Consider the following 22454-nt stretch of genomic DNA (forward strand, 5'->3'; position numbering starts at 1 on the left):
AGATGAGCCTGGTCACAGCACTGCGCTGTAACTGATCGCTGCCCATACAATGCTATGGGTCTGGTCACATTACTGCGCTGTAACTGATCACTGCCCATACAATGCTATGGGCCTGGTCACAGTACCGTGCTGTAACTGATCACTGCCTATACAATGCTATGGGCCTGGTCACAGTACTGCCCTATAACTGATCACTGCCCATACAATGCTATGGGCCTGGTCACAGTACTGCGCTGTAACTGATCACTGCACATACAATGCTATGGGACTGGTCACAGTACTGCGCTGTAACTGATCACTGCCTATACAATGCTATGGGCCTGGTCACAGTACTGCGCTGTAACTGATCACTACCCATACAATGCTATGGGACTGGTCACAGTACTGCGCTGTAACTGATCACTGCCTATACAATGCTATGGGCCTGGTCACAGTACTGCCCTATAACTGATCACTGCACATACAATGCTATGGGCCTGGTCACAGTACTGCCCTGTAACTGATCACTGCCCATACAATGCTATGGGCCTGGTCACAGTATTGCGCTGTAACTGATCACTGCACATACAATGCTATGGGCCTGGTCACAGTACTGCACTGTAACTGATCACTGCACATACAATGCTATGGGCCTGTTCACAGTACAGCGCAGTAACTGATCACTGCCCATACAATGGTATGGGCCTGTTCACAGTACTGCGCTGTAACTGATCACTGCCCATACAATGCTATGGGCCTGGTCACACTACTGCGCTGTACCTGATCACTGCCCATACAGTTATATGGGCCTGGTCACAGTACTGCACTGTAACTGATCACTGCACATACAATGCTATGGGCCTGGTCACAGTACTGTGCTGTAACTGATCACTGCCCATACAATGCTATGGGCCTGGTCACAGTACTGCGCTGTAACTGATCACTGCCCATACAGTGCTATGGGCCTGGTCACAGTACTGCGCTGTAACTGATCACTGCGCATACAATGCTATGGGCCTGGTCACAGTACTGGGCTGTAACTGATCACTGCCCGTACAATGCTATGGGCCTGGTCACAGTACTGCGCTGTAACTGATCACTGCCCATACAATGCTATGGGCCTGGTCACAGTACTGCGCTGTAACTGATCACTGCGCATACAATGCTATGGGCCTGGTCACAGTACTGCGCTGTCACTGATCACTGCCTATAATGCTATGGGCCTGGTCACAGTACTGCTCTGTAACTGATCACTGCCCATACAATTCTATGGGCCTGGTCACATTACTGCACTGTAACTGATCACTGCCCATACAATTCTATGGGCCTGGTCACATTACTGCACTGTAACTGATCACTGCCCATACAATTCTATGGGCCTGGTCACAGTACTGCGCTGTAACTGATCACTGCTCATACAATGCTATGGGCCTGGTCACAGTACTGCGCTGTAACTGATCACTGCCCATACAATGCTATGGGACTGGTCACAGTACTGCGCTGTAACTGATCACTGCCTATACAATGCTATGGGCCTGGTCACAGTACTGCCCTATAACTGATCACTGCCCATACAATGCTATGGGCCTGGTCACAGTACTGCGCTGTAACTGATCACTACCCATACAATGCTATGGGCCTGGTCACAGTACTGGGCTGTAACTGATCACTGCCCATACAATGCTATGGGACTGGTCACAGTACTGCCCTATAACTGATCACTGCACATACAATGCTATGGGCCTGGTCACAGTACTGCCCTGTAACTGATCACTGCCCATACAATGCTATGGGCCTGGTCACAGTATTGCGCTGTAACTGATCACTGCCCATACTATGCTATGGGCCTGGTCACAGTACTGCGCTGTAACTGATCACTGCACATACAATGCTATGGGCCTGTTCACAGTACAGCTCAGTAACTGATCACTGCCCATACAATGCTATGGGACTGGTCACAGTACTGCGCTGTAACTGATCACTGCCTATACAATGCTATGGGCCTGGTCACAGTACTGCGCTGTAACTGATCACTACCCATACAATGCTATGGGACTGGTCACAGTACTGCGCTGTAACTGATCACTGCCTATACAATGCTATGGGCCTGGTCACAGTACTGCCCTATAACTGATCACTGCACATACAATGCTATGGGCCTGGTCACAGTACTGCCCTGTAACTGATCACTGCCCATACAATGCTATGGGCCTGGTCACAGTATTGCGCTGTAACTGATCACTGCACATACAATGCTATGGGCCTGGTCACAGTACTGCGCTGTAACTGATCACTGCACATACAATGCTATGGGCCTGTTCACAGTACAGCGCAGTAACTGATCACTGCCCATACAATGGTATGGGCCTGTTCACAGTACTGCGCTGTAACTGATCACTGCCCATACAATGCTATGGGCCTGGTCACACTACTGCGCTGTACCTGATCACTGCCCATACAGTTATATGGGCCTGGTCACAGTACTGCACTGTAACTGATCACTGCACATACAATGCTATGGGCCTGGTCACAGTACTGTGCTGTAACTGATCACTGCCCATACAATGCTATGGGCCTGGTCACAGTACTGCGCTGTAACTGATCACTGCCCGTACAATGCTATGGGCCTGGTCACAGTACTGCGCTGTAACTGATCACTGCCCATACAATGCTATGGGCCTGGTCACAGTACTGCGCTGTAACTGATCACTGCGCATACAATGCTATGGGCCTGGTCACAGTACTGCGCTGTCACTGATCACTGCCTATAATGCTATGGGCCTGTTCACAGTACTGTGCTGTAACTGATCATTACATAGCCGCTGGGTGGCAAAACGGAGGGAACCCTGAGGACGCTGAGGGACTTCATCCACCACGAGGGGCTGCAGGAAACCCAGGTTAGGTAAGTTCATTTCCCTGTTTTAATGTCTGCACAGGGTCCCTCTTAATATTAAACAATGTTCATTCTATCTTTCCTGATGTTAGAATGTTCTGTGGGAAACACGCCTCTTCTCACTGGCCGCCATGTCGTCTGGTTTTAAAACTATAGTCTATAGTTTATTTATAAACTCCTTCAAATGCAAAGCAACTATATTCTTCTTCTTAAAACAATTAATTATAGAAGATATAAGTGCATATTATAAAATCAATTGTTTAAAATACAGTGACCAGATCTTTTTGGGTCAAACCTGTGAGGGGGGGCAGTTGGACTCGCGGTGCATTAAAAAATGGACGTGGGGGAGGTGTGTGTGTGTGTGTGTGGGGGGGGGGGGGGGCGTTTGCGCCGTGCCGAAAAATGGGTGTGGCCATGACGTATGGGCGGAGCGTAACCGTAACCCCAAAGCAGCAAATATAGCCAACTATGACCATTAATTAAATAATAAATGCAGCAACAGTTACCCCAGACACCAGAAAATTAACGCAATTTGGGCAACATTTCAGCAGAAAATAACGCAGTGGGCAGCATTTCACCTGCAAAAAAAAGGAATTTACTCACCTGACAGAAGTCTCCTCTCCCAGCCGGCCTCTGGCGTGCAGCTCCCCGGACGATCTTCCTCCTGCAGTCTCCCGTGCTGAATGGAATAGCAGGGCTATGGGAAGATGGCGCCCGAAGCCCTGTACTGAGGACACAAATAGTCTCCAGTACAGGGCTTCGGACGCCATCTTCCCGTAGCCCTGCTCGCATGCCGAACACTATACAGGCTGGAGCGGGGCTGCGGGCTGCGAACTGGCACAGCGTCCATTAGATGCATGGATTGTAAGGCTTGTGGGCGGCCCTGTGTGCCGCCCACAGGGCCTTACAATTCATGCAGCAGGACTGCACACAGGCCTTACAATTCATGTAGCAGGACTGCACACAGGCCTTACAATTCATGTAGCAGGGCTGCACACAGGTCCTGTGGGTGGCCCTTTGTGCAGCTCCGCCCACAGAACCTTACAATCCATGCAGCAGCAGCTCCGCCCACATGGCCTTACAATCCATGCAGCAGCAGCTCCGCCCACAGGACCTTACACTCCATGCAGGAAGCAGCTCCGCCCACAGGGCCTTACAATACATGCAGCAGCAGCTCCGCCCACAGGGCCTTACAATACATGCAGCAGCTCCGCCCACAGGGCCTTACAATCCATGCAGCAGCAACTCCGCCCACATGGCCTTTCAATCCATAACGCAGCTCCACCCACAGGGCCTTACAATCCATGCAGCAGCAACTCCGCCCACATGGCCTTTCAATCCATAACGCAGCTCCACCCACAGAGCCTTACAATCCATGCAGCAGCAACTCCGCCCACATGGCCTTTCAATCCATAACGCAGCTCCACCCACAGAGCCTTACAATCCATGCAGCAGCAGCTCCGCCCACAGGGCCTTACAATCCATGCAGCAGCAGCTCCGCCCACAGGGCCTTACAATCCATAACGCAGCTCCGCCCACAGGGCCTTACAATCCATGCAGCAGCTCCGCCCACAGGGCCTTACAATCCATGCAGCAGCAGCTCCGCCCACAGGGCCTTACAATCCATAACGCAGCTCCACCCACAGAGCCTTACAATCCATGCAGCAGCAGCTCTGCCCACAGGGCCTTACAATCCATGCAGCAGCAGCTCCGCCCACAGGGCCTTACAATCCATAACGCAGCTCCGCCCACAGGGCCTTACAATCCATGCAGCAGCTCCGCCCACAGGGCCTTACAATCCATGCAGCAGCAGCTCCGCCCACAGGGCCTTACAATCCATAACGCAGCTCCCCCCACAGGGCCTTACAATCCATGCAGCAGCTCCGCCCACAGGGCCTTACAATCCATGCAGCAGCAGCTCCGCCCACAGGGCCTTACAATCCATGCAGCAGCAGCTCCGCCCACAGGGCCTTACAATCCATGCAGCAGCAGCTCCGCCCACAGGGCCTTACAATCCATGCAGCAGCTCCGCCCACAGGGCCTTACAATCCATGCAGCAGCAGCTCCGCCCACAGGGCCTTACAATCCATGCAGCAGCTCCGCCCACAGGGCCTTACAATCCATGCAGCAGCAGCTCCGCCCACAGGGCCTTACAATCCATAACGCAGCTCCGCCCACAGGGCCTTACAATCCATGCAGCAGCTCCGCCCACAGGGCCTTACAATCCATGCAGCAGCAGCTCCGCCCACAGGGCCTTACAATCCATGCAGCAGCAGCTCCGCCCACAGGGCCTAAAACTCAAGCTTCGTACTCTGCTTGTGGTCATGCAACAAACATTTCCAAGATGAATCTTTTACAGCAGAAGCCTCATTTCATACAGAAGGTAACACTGAGCACTCTGTTTATTCAGCAGTTAGAGGGCCTGGCAATGAGCGGTAACCCCAAACACCCTCATTTCTTCTACAACGGGCGACATGGCTCTGCCAGAGCTGCCACAATGTACATAATAACATAATAACACACATAATAACACACATAATAGCTCTTCCCCGGGAGACTCACCCGACGTGCATGAACATGTAGGTCAGGAAACGCCAGGCTCGGGCGCGGTGCCCCGGGTGGTACACCAGCGGGCTCCTCATGTATTCCGGGTGGTACGTCTGCAGGACCCACTTATTCAGCTTGATGCCATAGCAGAGGAATACTATGATCTGGGAGGAGACATGTGACAATGACATTCAGCTCACAACAAACACACCTCTCAGCAAAGGGACCCCACAGGCCGGCTACCTCCCATGTGGCTCTCAGGAAAGGGACCCCACAGGCCGGCTACCTCCCATGTGGCTCTCAGGAAAGGGACCCCACAGGCCGGCTACCTCCCATGTGGCTCTCAGGAAAGGGACCCCACAGGCCGGCTACCTCCCATGTGGCTCTCAGGAAAGGGACCCCACAGGCCGGCTACCTCCCATGTGGCTCTCAGCAAAGGGGCCCCACAGGCCAGCTACCTCCCATGTGGCTCTCAGGAAAGGGTCCCCACAGGCCGGCTACCTCCCATGTGGCTGTCAGGAAAGGGACCCCACAGGCCAGCTACCTCCCATGTGGCTCTCAGGAAAGGGACCCCACAGGCCGGCTACCTCCCATGTGGCTCTCAGGAAAGGGACCCCACAGGCCGGCTACCTCCCATGTGTCTCTCAGGAAAGGGACCCCACAGGCCGGCTACCTCCCATGTGGCTCTCAGGAAAGGGACCCCACAGGCCGGCTACCTCCCATGTGGCTCTCAGGAAAGGGACCCCACAGGCCGGATACCTCCCATGTGGCTCTCAGGAAAGGGTCCCCACAGGCCGGCTACCTCCCATGTGGCTGTCAGGAAAGGGACCCCACAGGCCAGCTACCTCCCATGTGGCTCTCAGGAAAGGGACCCCACAGGCCAGCTACCTCCCATGTAGCACTCAGGAAAGGGACCCCACAGGCCGGATACCTCCCATGTGGCTCTCAGGAAAGGGTCCCCACAGGCCGGCTACCTCCCATGTGGCTCTCAGGAAAGGGACCCCACAGGCCAGCTACCTCCCATGTGGCTCTCAGGAAAGGGACCCCACAGGCCAGCTACCTCCCATGTGGCTCTCAGGAAAGGGACCCCACAGGCCAGCTACCTCCCATGTGGCTCTCAGGAAAGGGACCCCACAGGCCAGCTACCTCCCATGTGGCACTCAGGAAAGGGACCCCACAGGCCGGCTACCTCCCATGTGGCTCTCAGGAAAGGGACCCCACAGGCCGGCTACCTCCCATGTGGCTCTCAGGAAAGGGACCCCACAGGCCGGCTACCTCCCATGTGGCTCTCAGGAAAGGGACCCCACAGGCCGGCTACCTCCCATGTGGCTCTCAGGAAAGGGTCCCCACAGGCCAGCTACCTCCCATGTGGCTCTCAGGAAAGGGACCCCACAGGCCAGCTACCTCCCATGTGGCTCTCAGGAAAGGGACCCCACAGGCCGGCTACCTCCCATGTGGCTCTCAGGAAAGGGACCCCACAGGCCGGATACCTCCCATGTGTCTCTCAGGAAAGGGATCCCACAGGCCGGCTACCTCCCATGTGGCTCTCAGGAAAGGGACCCCACAGGCCAGCTACCTCCCATGAGGCTCTCAGGAAAGGGACCCCACAGGCCGGCTACCTCCCATGTGGCTCTCAGGAAAGGGACCGCACAGGCCGGCTAACTCCCATGTGGCTCTCAGAAAAGGGACCCCACAGGCCGGCTACCTCCCATGTGGCTCTCAGGAAAGGGACCCCACAGGCCGGCTACCTCCCATGTGGCTGTCAGGAAAGGGACCCCACAGGCCGGCTACCTCCCATGTGGCTCTCAGGAAAGGGACCCCACAGGCCAGCTACCTCCCATGTGGCTCTCAGGAAAGGGACCTCACAGGCCGGCTACCTCCCATGTGGCTCTCAGGAAAGGGACCCCACAGGCCGGCTACCTCCCATGTGGCTCTCAGGAAAGGGACCCCACAGGCCGGCTACCTCCCATGTGGCTCTCAGGAAAGGGACCCCACAGGCCGGCTACCTCCCAAGTGGCTCTCAGGAAAGGGACCCCACAGGCCGGCTACCTCACATGTGGCTCTCAGGAAAGGGACCCCACAGGCCAGCTACCTCCCATGTGGCTCTCAGGAAAGGGACCCCACAGGCCAGCTACCTCCCATGTGGCTCTCAGGAAAGGGACCCCACAGGCCGGCTACCTCTCATGTGGCTCTCAGGAAAGGGTCCCCACAGGCCGGCTACCTCCCATGTGGCTCTCAGGAAAGGGACCCCACAGGCCAGCTACCTCCATTGTGGCTCTCAGGAAAGGGACCCCACAGGCCAGCTACCTCCCATGTGGCTCTCAGGAAAGGGACCCCACAGGCCGGCTACCCCCCATGTGGCTCTCAGGAAAGGGTCCCCACAGGCCGGCTACCTCACATGTGGCTCTCAGGAAAGGGAACCCACTGGCCGGCTACCTCCCATGTGGCTCTCAGGAAAGGGACCCCACAGGCCAGCTACCTCCCATGTGGCTCTCAGGAAAGGGACCCCACAGGCCAGCTACCTCCTATGTGGCTCTCAGGAAAGGGACCCCACAGGCCGGCTACCTCCCATGTGGCTCTCAGAAAAGGGACCCCACAGGCCAGCTACCTCCCATGTGTCTCTCAGGAAAGGGACCCCACAGGCCGGCTACCTCCCATGTGGCTCTCAGGAAAGGGACCCCACAAGCCAGCTACCTCCCATGTGGCTCTCAGGAAAGGGACCCCACAGGCCGGCTACATCCCATGTGGCTCTAAGGAAAGGGGCCCCACAGGCCGGCTACCTCCCATGTGGCTCTCAGGAAAGGGACCCCACAGGCCGGCTACCTCCCATGTGGCTGTCAGGAAAGGGACCCCACAGGCCAGCTACCTCCCATGTGGCTCTCAGGAAAGGGACCCCACAGGCCGGCTACCTCCCATGTGGCTCTCAGGAAAGGGACCCCACAGGCCGGCTACCTCCCATGTGGCTCTCAGCAAAGGGACCTCACAGGCCAGCTACCTCCCATGTGGCTCTCAGGAAAGGGACCCCACAGGCCAGCTACCTCCCATGTGGCTCTCAGGAAAGGGTCCCCACAGGCCGGCTACCTCCCATGTGGCTCTCAGCAAAGGGGCCCCACAGGCCGGCTACCTCCCATGTGGCTCTCAGGAAAGGGACCCCACAGGCCGGCTACCTCCCATGTGGCTCTCAGGAAAGGGACCCCACAGGCCAGCTACCTCCCATGTGGCTCTCAGGAAAGGGACCCCACAGGCCGGCTACCTCCCATGAGGCTCTCAGGAAAGGGACCCCACAGGCCGGCTACCTCCCATGTGGCTCTCAGGAAAGGGACCCCACAGGCCGGTTACCTCCCATGTGGCTCTCAGGAAAGGGACCCCACAGGCCGGCTACCTCCCATGTGGCACTCTGGAAAGGGACCCCACAGGCCGGCTACCTCCAATGTGGCTCTCAGGAAAGGGACCCCACAGGCCAGCTACCTCCCATGTGGCTCTCAGGAAAGGGACCCCACAGGCCGGCTACCTCCCATGTGGCTCTCAGCAAAGGGACCCCACAGGCCGGCTACCTCCCATGTGCCTCTCAGGAAAGAGTCCCCACAGGCCAGCTACCTCCCATATGGCTCTCAGGAAAGGGACCCCACAGGCCGGCTACCTCCCATGTGGCTCTCAGGAAAGGGACCCCACAGGCCAGCTACCTCCCATGTGGCTCTCAGGAAAGGGACTCCACAGGCCGGCTACCTCCCATGTGGCTCTCAGGAAAGGGACCTCACAGGCCAGCTACCTCCCATGTGGCTCTCAGGAAAGGGACCCCACAGGCCAGCTACCTCCCATGTGGCTCTCAGGAAAGGGACCCCACAGGCCGGCTACCTCCCATGTGGCTCTCAGGAAAGGGACTCCACAGGCCGGCTACCTCCCATGTGGCTCTCAGGAAAGGGACCTCACAGGCCAGCTACCTCCCATGTGGCTCTCAGGAAAGGGACCCCACAGGCCAGCTACCTCCCATGTGGCTCTCAGGAAAGGGACCCCACAGGCCGGCTACCTCCCATGTGGCTCTCAGGAAAGGGACCCCACAGGCCAGCTACCTCCCATGTGGCTCTCAGGAAAGGGACCCCACAGGCCGGCTACCTCCCATGAGGCACTCAGGAAAGGGACCCCACAGGCCGGCTACCTCCCATGTGGCTCTCAGGAAAGGGACCCCACAGGCCGGCTACCTCCCATGTGGCTCTCAGGAAAGGGACCTCACAGGCCAGCTACCTCCCATGTGGCTCTCAGGAAAGGGACCCCACAGGCCGGCTACCTCCCATGTGGCTCTCAGGATAGGGACCCCACAGGCCGGCTACCTCCCATGTGGCTCTCAGGAAAGGGTCCCCACAGGCCGGCTACCTCCCATGTGGCTCTCAGGAAAGGGACCTCACAGGCCAGCTACCTCCCATGTGGCTCTCAGGAAAGGGACCCCACAGGCCGGCTACCTCCCATGAGGCACTCAGGAAAGGGACCCCACAGGCCGGCTACCTCCCATGTGGCTCTCAGTAAAGGGACCCCACAGGCCGGCTACCTCCCATGTGGCTCTCAGGAAAGGGACCCCACAGGCCGGCTACCTCCCATGTGGCTCTCAGGAAAGGGACCTCACAGGCCAGCTACCTCCCATGTAGCTCTCAGGAAAGGGACCCCACAGGCCGGCTACCTCCCATGTGGCTCTCAGGATAGGGACCCCACAGGCCGGCTACCTCCCATGTGGCTCTCAGGAAAGGGACCCCACAGGCCAGCTACCTCCCATGTGGCTCTCAGGAAAGGGACCCCACAGGCCGGCTACCTCCCATGAGGCTCTCAGGAAAGGGACCCCACAGGCCGGCTACCTCCCATGTGGCTCTCAGGAAAGGGACCCCACAGGCCGGTTACCTCCCATGTGGCTCTCAGGAAAGGGACCCCACAGGCCGGCTACCTCCCAAGTGGCACTCAGGAAAGGGACCCCACAGGCCGGCTACCTCCCATGTGGCTCTCAGGAAAGGGACCCCACAGGCCAGCTACCTCCCATGTGGCTCTCAGGAAAGGGACCCCACAGGCCGGCTACCTCCCATGTGGCTCTCAGCAAAGGGACCCCACAGGCCGGCTACCTCCCATGTGGCTCTCAGGAAAGGGTCCCCACAGGCCAGCTACCTCCCATGTGGCTCTCAGGAAAGGGACCCCACATGCCGGCTACCTCCCATGTGGCTCTCAGGAAAGGGACCCCACAGGCCAGCTACCTCCCATGTGGCTCTCAGGAAAGGGACTCCACAGGCCGGCTACCTCCCATGTGGCTCTCAGGAAAGGGACCCCACAGGCCAGCTACCTCCCATGTGGCTCTCAGGAAAGGGACCCCACAGGCCAGCTACCTCCCATGTGGCTCTCAGGAAAGGGACCCCACAGGCCGGCTACATCCCATGTGGCTCTCAGGAAAGGGACTCCACAGGCCGGCTACCTCCCATGTGGCTCTCAGGAAAGGGACCTCACAGGCCAGCTACCTCCCATGTGGCTCTCAGGAAAGGGGCCCCACAGGCCAGCTACCTCCCATGTGGCTCTCAGGAAAGGGACCCCACAGGCCGGCTACCTCCCATGTGGCTCTCAGGAAAGGGACCCCACAGGCCAGCTACCTCCCATGTGGCTCTCAGGAAAGGGACCCCACAGGCCGGCTACCTCCCATGAGGCACTCAGGAAAGGGACCCCACAGGCCGGCTACCTCCCATGTGGCTCTCAGGAAAGGGACCCCACAGGCCGGCTACCTCCCATGTGGCTCTCAGGAAAGGGACCTCACAGGACAGCTACCTCCCATGTGGCTCTCAGGAAAGGGACCCCACAGGCCGGCTACCTCCCATGTGGCTCTCAGGATAGGGACCCCACAGGCCGGCTACCTCCCATGTGGCTCTCAGGAAAGGGTCCCCACAGGCCGGCTACCTCCCATGTGGCTCTCAGGAAAGGGACCTCACAGGCCAGCTACCTCCCATGTGGCTCTCAGGAAAGGGACCCCACAGGCCGGCTACCTCCCATGAGGCACTCAGGAAAGGGACCCCACAGGCCGGCTACCTCCCATGTGGCTCTCAGGAAAGGGACCCCATAGGCCGGCTACCTCCCATGTGGCTCTCAGGAAAGGGACCCCACAGGCCGGCTACCTCCCATGTGGCTCTCAGGAAAGGGACCTCACAGGCCAGCTACCTCCCATGTGGCTCTCAGGAAAGGGACCCCACAGGCCGGCTACCTCCCATGTGGCTCTCAGGATAGGGACCCCACAGGCCGGCTACCTCCCATGTGGCTCTCAGGAAAGGGACCCCACAGGCCGGCTACCTCCCATGTGGCTCTCAGGAAAGGGACCCCACAGGCCGGCTACCTTCCATGTGGCTCTCAGGAAAGGGACCCCACAGGCCGGCTACCTCCCATGTGGCTCTCAGGAAAGGGACCCCACAGGCCAGCTACCTCCCATGTGGCTCTCAGGAAAGGGACCCCACAGGCCGGCTACCTCCCATGTGGCTCTCAGGAAAGGGACCCCACAGGCCGGCAACCTCCCATGTGGCTCTCAGGAAAGGGACCTCACAGGCCAGCTACCTCCCATGTGGCTCTCAGGAAAGGGACCCCACAGGCCGGCTACCTCCCATGTGGCTCTCAGGAAAGGGACCCCACAGGCCGGCTACCTCCCATGTTCTCAGGAAAGGGACCTCACAGGCCAGCTACCTCACATGTGGCTCTCAGGAAAGGGACCCCACAGGCCGGCTACCTCCCATGTGGCTCTCAGGAAAGGGACCCCACAGGCCAGCTACCTCCCATGTGGCTCTCAGGAAAGGGACCCCACAGGCCGGCTACCTCCCATGTGGCTCTCAGGAAAGGGACCCCACAGGCCGGCTACCTCCCATGTGGCTCTCAGGAAAGGGTCCCCACAGGCCGGCTACCTCCCATGTGGCTCTCAGGAAAGGGACCCCACAGGCCAGCTACCTCCCATGTGGCTCTCAGGAAAGGGACCCCACAGGCCGGCTACCTCCCATGAGGCTCTCAGGAAAGGGACCCCACAGCCTGGCTACCTCCCATGTGGCTCTCAGGAAAGGGACCCCACAGGCCGGCTACCTCCCATGTTCTCAGGAAAGGGACCCCACAGGCCGGCTACCTCCCATGTGGCTCTCAGGAAAGGGACCCCACAGGCTGGCTACCTCCCATGTGGCACTCAGGAAAGGGACCCCACAGGCCAGCTACCTCCCATGTGGCTCTCAGGAAAGGGACCCCACAGGCCGGCTACCTCCCATGTGGCTCTCAGGAAAGGGACCCCACAGGCCAGCTACCTCCCATGTGGCTCTCAGAAAAAGGACCCCACAGGCCGGCTACCTCCCAAGTGGCTCTCAGGAAAGGGACCCCACAGGCCGGCTACCTCCCATGTGGCTCTCAGGAAAGGGACCCCACAGGCCGGCTACCTCCCATGTGGCTCTCAGGAAAGGGACCCCACAGGCCGGCTACCTCCCATGTGGCTCTCAGGAAAGGGACCCCACAGGCCGGCTACCTCCCATGTGGCTCTCAGGAAAGGGACCCCACAGGCCGGCTACCTCCCATGTGGCTCTCAGGAAAGGGACCCCACAGGCCAGCTACCTCCCATGTGGCTCTCAGGAAAGGGACCCCACAGGCCGGCTACCTCCCATGTTCTCAGGAAAGGGACCCCACAGGCCGGCTACCTCCCATGTGGCTCTCAGGAAAGGGACCCCACAGGCCGGCTACCTCCCATGTGGCTCTCAGGAAAGGGAGCCCACAGGCCGGCTACCTCCCATGTGGCTCTCAGGAAAGGGACCCCACAGGCCGGCTACCTCCCATGTGGCTCTCAGGAAAGGGACCCCACAGGCCGGATACCTCCCATGTGGCTCTCAGGAAAGGGACCCCACAGGCCGGCTACCTCCCATGTGTCTCTCAGGAAAGGGACCCCACAGGCCGGCTACCTCCCATGTGGCTCTCAGGAAAGGGACCCCACAGGCCGGATACCTCCCATGTGGCTCTCAGGAAAGGGACCCCACAGGCCGGCTACCTCCCATGTGGCTCTCAGGAAAGGGACCCCACAGGCCGGATACCTCCCATGTGGCTCTCAGGAAAGGGACCCCACAGGCCAGCTACCTCCCATGTGGCTCTCAGGAAAGGGACCCCACAGGCCGGCTACCTCCCATGTGGCTCTCAGGAAAGGGACCCCACAGGCCGGCTACCTCCCATGTGGCTCTCAGGAAAGGGACCCCACAGGCCAGCTACCTCCCATGTGGCTGTCAAGAAAGGGACCCCACAGGCCGGCTACTTCCCATGTGTCTCTCAGGAAAGGGACCCCACAGGCCGGATACCTCCCATGTGGCTCTCAGGAAAGGGACCCCACAGGCCAGCTACCTCCCATGTGGCTCTCAGGAAAGGGACCCCACAGGCCAGCTACCTCCCATGTGGCACTCAGGAAAGGGACCCCACAGGCCAGCTACCTCCTATGTGGCTCTCAGGAAAGGGACCCCACAGGCCGGCTACCTCCCATGTGGCTCTCAGGAAAGGGACCCCACAGGCCGGCTACCTCCCATGTGGCTCTCAGCAAAGGGACCCCACAGGCCGGCTACCTCCCATGTGGCTCTCAGGAAAGGGACCCCACAGGCCGGCTACCTCCCATGTGGCTCTCAGGAAAGGGTCCCCACAGGCCAGCTACCTCCCATGTGGCTCTCAGGAAAGGGACCCCACAGGCCAGCTACCTCCCATGTGGCTCTCAGGAAAGGGACCCCACAGGCCAGCTACCTCCCATGTGGCTCTCAGGAAAGGGACCCCACAGGCCAGCTACCTCCCATGTGGCACTCAGGAAAGGGACCCCACAGGCCGGCTACCTCCCATGTGGCTCTCAGGAAAGGGACCCCACAGGCCGGCTACCTCCCATGTGGCTCTCAGGAAAGGGACCCCACAGGCCGGCTACCTCCCATGTGGCTCTCAGGAAAGGGACCCCACAGGCCGGCTACCTCCCATGTGGCTCTCAGGAAAGGGACCCCACAGGCCAGCTACCTCCCATGTGGCACTCAGGAAAGGGACCCCACAGGCCGGCTACCTCCCATGTGGCTCTCAGGAAAGGGACCCCACAGGCCGGCTACCTCCCATGTGGCTCTCAGGAAAGGGACCCCACAGGCCGGCTACCTCCCATGTGGCTCTCAGGAAAGGGACCCCACAGGCCGGCTACCTCCCATGTGGCTCTCAGGAAAGGGTCCCCACAGGCCAGCTACCTCCCATGTGGCTCTCAGGAAAGGGACCCCACAGGCCAGCTACCTCCCATGTGGCTCTCAGGAAAGGGACCCCACAGGCCGGCTACCTCCCATGTGGCTCTCAGGAAAGGGACCCCACAGGCCGGATACCTCCCATGTGTCTCTCAGGAAAGGGATCCCACAGGCCGGCTACCTCCCATGTGGCTCTCAGGAAAGGGACCCCACAGGCCAGCTACCTCCCATGAGGCTCTCAGGAAAGGGACCCCACAGGCCGGCTACCTCCCATGTGGCTCTCAGGAAAGGGACCGCACAGGCCGGCTAACTCCCATGTGGCTCTCAGAAAAGGGACCCCACAGGCCGGCTACCTCCCATGTGGCTCTCAGGAAAGGGACCCCACAGGCCGGCTACCTCCCATGTGGCTGTCAGGAAAGGGACCCCACAGGCCGGCTACCTCCCATGTGGCTCTCAGGAAAGGGACCCCACAGGCCAGCTACCTCCCATGTGGCTCTCAGGAAAGGGACCTCACAGGCCGGCTACCTCCCATGTGGCTCTCAGGAAAGGGACCCCACAGGCCGGCTACCTCCCATGTGGCTCTCAGGAAAGGGACCCCACAGGCCGGCTACCTCCCATGTGGCTCTCAGGAAAGGGACCCCACAGGCCGGCTACCTCCCAAGTGGCTCTCAGGAAAGGGACCCCACAGGCCGGCTACCTCACATGTGGCTCTCAGGAAAGGGACCCCACAGGCCAGCTACCTCCCATGTGGCTCTCAGGAAAGGGACCCCACAGGCCAGCTACCTCCCATGTGGCTCTCAGGAAAGGGACCCCACAGGCCGGCTACCTCTCATGTGGCTCTCAGGAAAGGGTCCCCACAGGCCGGCTACCTCCCATGTGGCTCTCAGGAAAGGGACCCCACAGGCCAGCTACCTCCATTGTGGCTCTCAGGAAAGGGACCCCACAGGCCAGCTACCTCCCATGTGGCTCTCAGGAAAGGGACCCCACAGGCCGGCTACCCCCCATGTGGCTCTCAGGAAAGGGTCCCCACAGGCCGGCTACCTCACATGTGGCTCTCAGGAAAGGGAACCCACTGGCCGGCTACCTCCCATGTGGCTCTCAGGAAAGGGACCCCACAGGCCAGCTACCTCCCATGTGGCTCTCAGGAAAGGGACCCCACAGGCCAGCTACCTCCTATGTGGCTCTCAGGAAAGGGACCCCACAGGCCGGCTACCTCCCATGTGGCTCTCAGAAAAGGGACCCCACAGGCCAGCTACCTCCCATGTGTCTCTCAGGAAAGGGACCCCACAGGCCGGCTACCTCCCATGTGGCTCTCAGGAAAGGGACCCCACAAGCCAGCTACCTCCCATGTGGCTCTCAGGAAAGGGACCCCACAGGCCGGCTACATCCCATGTGGCTCTAAGGAAAGGGGCCCCACAGGCCGGCTACCTCCCATGTGGCTCTCAGGAAAGGGACCCCACAGGCCGGCTACCTCCCATGTGGCTGTCAGGAAAGGGACCCCACAGGCCAGCTACCTCCCATGTGGCTCTCAGGAAAGGGACCCCACAGGCCGGCTACCTCCCATGTGGCTCTCAGGAAAGGGACCCCACAGGCCGGCTACCTCCCATGTGGCTCTCAGCAAAGGGACCTCACAGGCCAGCTACCTCCCATGTGGCTCTCAGGAAAGGGACCCCACAGGCCAGCTACCTCCCATGTGGCTCTCAGGAAAGGGTCCCCACAGGCCGGCTACCTCCCATGTGGCTCTCAGCAAAGGGGCCCCACAGGCCGGCTACCTCCCATGTGGCTCTCAGGAAAGGGACCCCACAGGCCGGCTACCTCCCATGTGGCTCTCAGGAAAGGGACCCCACAGGCCAGCTACCTCCCATGTGGCTCTCAGGAAAGGGACCCCACAGGCCGGCTACCTCCCATGAGGCTCTCAGGAAAGGGACCCCACAGGCCGGCTACCTCCCATGTGGCTCTCAGGAAAGGGACCCCACAGGCCGGTTACCTCCCATGTGGCTCTCAGGAAAGGGACCCCACAGGCCGGCTACCTCCCATGTGGCACTCTGGAAAGGGACCCCACAGGCCGGCTACCTCCAATGTGGCTCTCAGGAAAGGGACCCCACAGGCCAGCTACCTCCCATGTGGCTCTCAGGAAAGGGACCCCACAGGCCGGCTACCTCCCATGTGGCTCTCAGCAAAGGGACCCCACAGGCCGGCTACCTCCCATGTGCCTCTCAGGAAAGAGTCCCCACAGGCCAGCTACCTCCCATATGGCTCTCAGGAAAGGGACCCCACAGGCCGGCTACCTCCCATGTGGCTCTCAGGAAAGGGACCCCACAGGCCAGCTACCTCCCATGTGGCTCTCAGGAAAGGGACTCCACAGGCCGGCTACCTCCCATGTGGCTCTCAGGAAAGGGACCTCACAGGCCAGCTACCTCCCATGTGGCTCTCAGGAAAGGGACCCCACAGGCCAGCTACCTCCCATGTGGCTCTCAGGAAAGGGACCCCACAGGCCGGCTACCTCCCATGTGGCTCTCAGGAAAGGGACTCCACAGGCCGGCTACCTCCCATGTGGCTCTCACGAAAGGGACCTCACAGGCCAGCTACCTCCCATGTGGCTCTCAGGAAAGGGACCCCACAGGCCAGCTACCTCCCATGTGGCTCTCAGGAAAGGGACCCCACAGGCCGGCTACCTCCCATGTGGCTCTCAGGAAAGGGACCCCACAGGCCAGCTACCTCCCATGTGGCTCTCAGGAAAGGGACCCCACAGGCCGGCTACCTCCCATGAGGCACTCAGGAAAGGGACCCCACAGGCCGGCTACCTCCCATGTGGCTCTCAGGAAAGGGACCCCACAGGCCGGCTACCTCCCATGTGGCTCTCAGGAAAGGGACCTCACAGGCCAGCTACCTCCCATGTGGCTCTCAGGAAAGGGACCCCACAGGCCGGCTACCTCCCATGTGGCTCTCAGGATAGGGACCCCACAGGCCGGCTACCTCCCATGTGGCTCTCAGGAAAGGGTCCCCACAGGCCGGCTACCTCCCATGTGGCTCTCAGGAAAGGGACCTCACAGGCCAGCTACCTCCCATGTGGCTCTCAGGAAAGGGACCCCACAGGCCGGCTACCTCCCATGAGGCACTCAGGAAAGGGACCCCACAGGCCGGCTACCTCCCATGTGGCTCTCAGTAAAGGGACCCCACAGGCCGGCTACCTCCCATGTGGCTCTCAGGAAAGGGACCCCACAGGCCGGCTACCTCCCATGTGGCTCTCAGGAAAGGGACCTCACAGGCCAGCTACCTCCCATGTAGCTCTCAGGAAAGGGACCCCACAGGCCGGCTACCTCCCATGTGGCTCTCAGGATAGGGACCCCACAGGCCGGCTACCTCCCATGTGGCTCTCAGGAAAGGGACCCCACAGGCCAGCTACCTCCCATGTGGCTCTCAGGAAAGGGACCCCACAGGCCGGCTACCTCCCATGAGGCTCTCAGGAAAGGGACCCCACAGGCCGGCTACCTCCCATGTGGCTCTCAGGAAAGGGACCCCACAGGCCGGTTACCTCCCATGTGGCTCTCAGGAAAGGGACCCCACAGGCCGGCTACCTCCCAAGTGGCACTCAGGAAAGGGACCCCACAGGCCGGCTACCTCCCATGTGGCTCTCAGGAAAGGGACCCCACAGGCCAGCTACCTCCCATGTGGCTCTCAGGAAAGGGACCCCACAGGCCGGCTACCTCCCATGTGGCTCTCAGCAAAGGGACCCCACAGGCCGGCTACCTCCCATGTGGCTCTCAGGAAAGGGTCCCCACAGGCCAGCTACCTCCCATGTGGCTCTCAGGAAAGGGACCCCACATGCCGGCTACCTCCCATGTGGCTCTCAGGAAAGGGACCCCACAGGCCAGCTACCTCCCATGTGGCTCTCAGGAAAGGGACTCCACAGGCCGGCTACCTCCCATGTGGCTCTCAGGAAAGGGACCCCACAGGCCAGCTACCTCCCATGTGGCTCTCAGGAAAGGGACCCCACAGGCCAGCTACCTCCCATGTGGCTCTCAGGAAAGGGACCCCACAGGCCGGCTACATCCCATGTGGCTCTCAGGAAAGGGACTCCACAGGCCGGCTACCTCCCATGTGGCTCTCAGGAAAGGGACCTCACAGGCCAGCTACCTCCCATGTGGCTCTCAGGAAAGGGGCCCCACAGGCCAGCTACCTCCCATGTGGCTCTCAGGAAAGGGACCCCACAGGCCGGCTACCTCCCATGTGGCTCTCAGGAAAGGGACCCCACAGGCCAGCTACCTCCCATGTGGCTCTCAGGAAAGGGACCCCACAGGCCGGCTACCTCCCATGAGGCACTCAGGAAAGGGACCCCACAGGCCGGCTACCTCCCATGTGGCTCTCAGGAAAGGGACCCCACAGGCCGGCTACCTCCCATGTGGCTCTCAGGAAAGGGACCTCACAGGACAGCTACCTCCCATGTGGCTCTCAGGAAAGGGACCCCACAGGCCGGCTACCTCCCATGTGGCTCTCAGGATAGGGACCCCACAGGCCGGCTACCTCCCATGTGGCTCTCAGGAAAGGGTCCCCACAGGCCGGCTACCTCCCATGTGGCTCTCAGGAAAGGGACCTCACAGGCCAGCTACCTCCCATGTGGCTCTCAGGAAAGGGACCCCACAGGCCGGCTACCTCCCATGTGGCTCTCAGGAAAGGGACCTCACAGGCCAGCTACCTCCCATGTGGCTCTCAGGAAAGGGACCCCACAGGCCGGCTACCTCCCATGAGGCACTCAGGAAAGGGACCCCACAGGCCAGCTACCTCCCATGTGGCTCTCAGGAAAGGGACCCCACAGGCCAGCTACCTCCCATGTGGCTCTCAGGAAAGGGACCCCACAGGCCGGCTACATCCCATGTGGCTCTCAGGAAAGGGACTCCACAGGCCGGCTACCTCCCATGTGGCTCTCAGGAAAGGGACCTCACAGGCCAGCTACCTCCCATGTGGCTCTCAGGAAAGGGGCCCCACAGGCCAGCTACCTCCCATGTGGCTCTCAGGAAAGGGACCCCACAGGCCGGCTACCTCCCATGTGGCTCTCAGGAAAGGGACCCCACAGGCCAGCTACCTCCCATGTGGCTCTCAGGAAAGGGACCCCACAGGCCGGCTACCTCCCATGAGGCACTCAGGAAAGGGACCCCACAGGCCGGCTACCTCCCATGTGGCTCTCAGGAAAGGGACCCCACAGGCCGGCTACCTCCCATGTGGCTCTCAGGAAAGGGACCTCACAGGACAGCTACCTCCCATGTGGCTCTCAGGAAAGGGACCCCACAGGCCGGCTACCTCCCATGTGGCTCTCAGGATAGGGACCCCACAGGCCGGCTACCTCCCATGTGGCTCTCAGGAAAGGGTCCCCACAGGCCGGCTACCTCCCATGTGGCTCTCAGGAAAGGGACCTCACAGGCCAGCTACCTCCCATGTGGCTCTCAGGAAAGGGACCCCACAGGCCGGCTACCTCCCATGAGGCACTCAGGAAAGGGACCCCACAGGCCGGCTACCTCCCATGTGGCTCTCAGGAAAGGGACCCCATAGGCCGGCTACCTCCCATGTGGCTCTCAGGAAAGGGACCCCACAGGCCGGCTACCTCCCATGTGGCTCTCAGGAAAGGGACCTCACAGTCACAGGCCAGCTACCTCCCATGTGGCTCTCAGGAAAGGGACCCCACAGGCCGGCTACCTCCCATGTGGCTCTCAGGATAGGGACCCCACAGGCCGGCTACCTCCCATGTGGCTCTCAGGAAAGGGACCCCACAGGCCGGCTACCTCCCATGTGGCTCTCAGGAAAGGGACCCCACAGGCCGGCTACCTTCCATGTGGCTCTCAGGAAAGGGACCCCACAGGCCGGCTACCTCCCATGTGGCTCTCAGGAAAGGGACCCCACAGGCCAGCTACCTCCCATGTGGCTCTCAGGAAAGGGACCCCACAGGCCGGCTACCTCCCATGTGGCTCTCAGGAAAGGGACCCCACAGGCCGGCAACCTCCCATGTGGCTCTCAGGAAAGGGACCTCACAGGCCAGCTACCTCCCATGTGGCTCTCAGGAAAGGGACCCCACAGGCCGGCTACCTCCCATGTGGCTCTCAGGAAAGGGACCCCACAGGCCGGCTACCTCCCATGTTCTCAGGAAAGGGACCTCACAGGCCAGCTACCTCACATGTGGCTCTCAGGAAAGGGACCCCACAGGCCGGCTACCTCCCATGTGGCTCTCAGGAAAGGGACCCCACAGGCCAGCTACCTCCCATGTGGCTCTCAGGAAAGGGACCCCACAGGCCGGCTACCTCCCATGTGGCTCTCAGGAAAGGGACCCCACAGGCCGGCTACCTCCCATGTGGCTCTCAGGAAAGGGTCCCCACAGGCCGGCTACCTCCCATGTGGCTCTCAGGAAAGGGACCCCACAGGCCAGCTACCTCCCATGTGGCTCTCAGGAAAGGGACCCCACAGGCCGGCTACCTCCCATGAGGCTCTCAGGAAAGGGACCCCACAGCCTGGCTACCTCCCATGTGGCTCTCAGGAAAGGGACCCCACAGGCCGGCTACCTCCCATGTTCTCAGGAAAGGGACCCCACAGGCCGGCTACCTCCCATGTGGCTCTCAGGAAAGGGACCCCACAGGCTGGCTACCTCCCATGTGGCACTCAGGAAAGGGACCCCACAGGCCAGCTACCTCCCATGTGGCTCTCAGGAAAGGGACCCCACAGGCCGGCTACCTCCCATGTGGCTCTCAGGAAAGGGACCCCACAGGCCAGCTACCTCCCATGTGGCTCTCAGAAAAAGGACCCCACAGGCCGGCTACCTCCCAAGTGGCTCTCAGGAAAGGGACCCCACAGGCCGGCTACCTCCCATGTGGCTCTCAGGAAAGGGACCCCACAGGCCGGCTACCTCCCATGTGGCTCTCAGGAAAGGGACCCCACAGGCCGGCTACCTCCCATGTGGCTCTCAGGAAAGGGACCCCACAGGCCGGCTACCTCCCATGTGGCTCTCAGGAAAGGGACCCCACAGGCCGGCTACCTCCCATGTGGCTCTCAGGAAAGGGACCCCACAGGCCAGCTACCTCCCATGTGGCTCTCAGGAAAGGGACCCCACAGGCCGGCTACCTCCCATGTTCTCAGGAAAGGGACCCCACAGGCCGGCTACCTCCCATGTGGCTCTCAGGAAAGGGACCCCACAGGCCGGCTACCTCCCATGTGGCTCTCAGGAAAGGGAGCCCACAGGCCGGCTACCTCCCATGTGGCTCTCAGGAAAGGGACCCCACAGGCCGGCTACCTCCCATGTGGCTCTCAGGAAAGGGACCCCACAGGCCGGATACCTCCCATGTGGCTCTCAGGAAAGGGACCCCACAGGCCGGCTACCTCCCATGTGTCTCTCAGGAAAGGGACCCCACAGGCCGGCTACCTCCCATGTGGCTCTCAGGAAAGGGACCCCACAGGCCGGATACCTCCCATGTGGCTCTCAGGAAAGGGACCCCACAGGCCGGCTACCTCCCATGTGGCTCTCAGGAAAGGGACCCCACAGGCCGGATACCTCCCATGTGGCTCTCAGGAAAGGGACCCCACAGGCCAGCTACCTCCCATGTGGCTCTCAGGAAAGGGACCCCACAGGCCGGCTACCTCCCATGTGGCTCTCAGGAAAGGGACCCCACAGGCCGGCTACCTCCCATGTGGCTCTCAGGAAAGGGACCCCACAGGCCAGCTACCTCCCATGTGGCTGTCAAGAAAGGGACCCCACAGGCCGGCTACTTCCCATGTGTCTCTCAGGAAAGGGACCCCACAGGCCGGATACCTCCCATGTGGCTCTCAGGAAAGGGACCCCACAG

At 60.7% G+C, this 22454-nt stretch overlaps 1 protein-coding gene across 1 annotated transcript in view; it reads right to left on the bottom strand.

Moving 5' to 3' along the window:
- Nucleotides 1-22454, bottom strand: part of RHBDL1 (rhomboid like 1) — a 217438-nt gene that overhangs the window by 117822 nt on the left and 77162 nt on the right. The window contains exon 4 of the mRNA XM_068243462.1: nucleotides 5435-5583. Coding sequence (XP_068099563.1) covers nucleotides 5435-5583 — 149 coding nt within the window. The remainder of the gene's footprint in view (nucleotides 1-5434; nucleotides 5584-22454) is intronic.

This window comes from Hyperolius riggenbachi, chromosome 7 (genome assembly GCF_040937935.1).
Source record: "Hyperolius riggenbachi isolate aHypRig1 chromosome 7, aHypRig1.pri, whole genome shotgun sequence".
Taxonomy (NCBI): Eukaryota; Metazoa; Chordata; class Amphibia; order Anura; family Hyperoliidae; genus Hyperolius; species Hyperolius riggenbachi.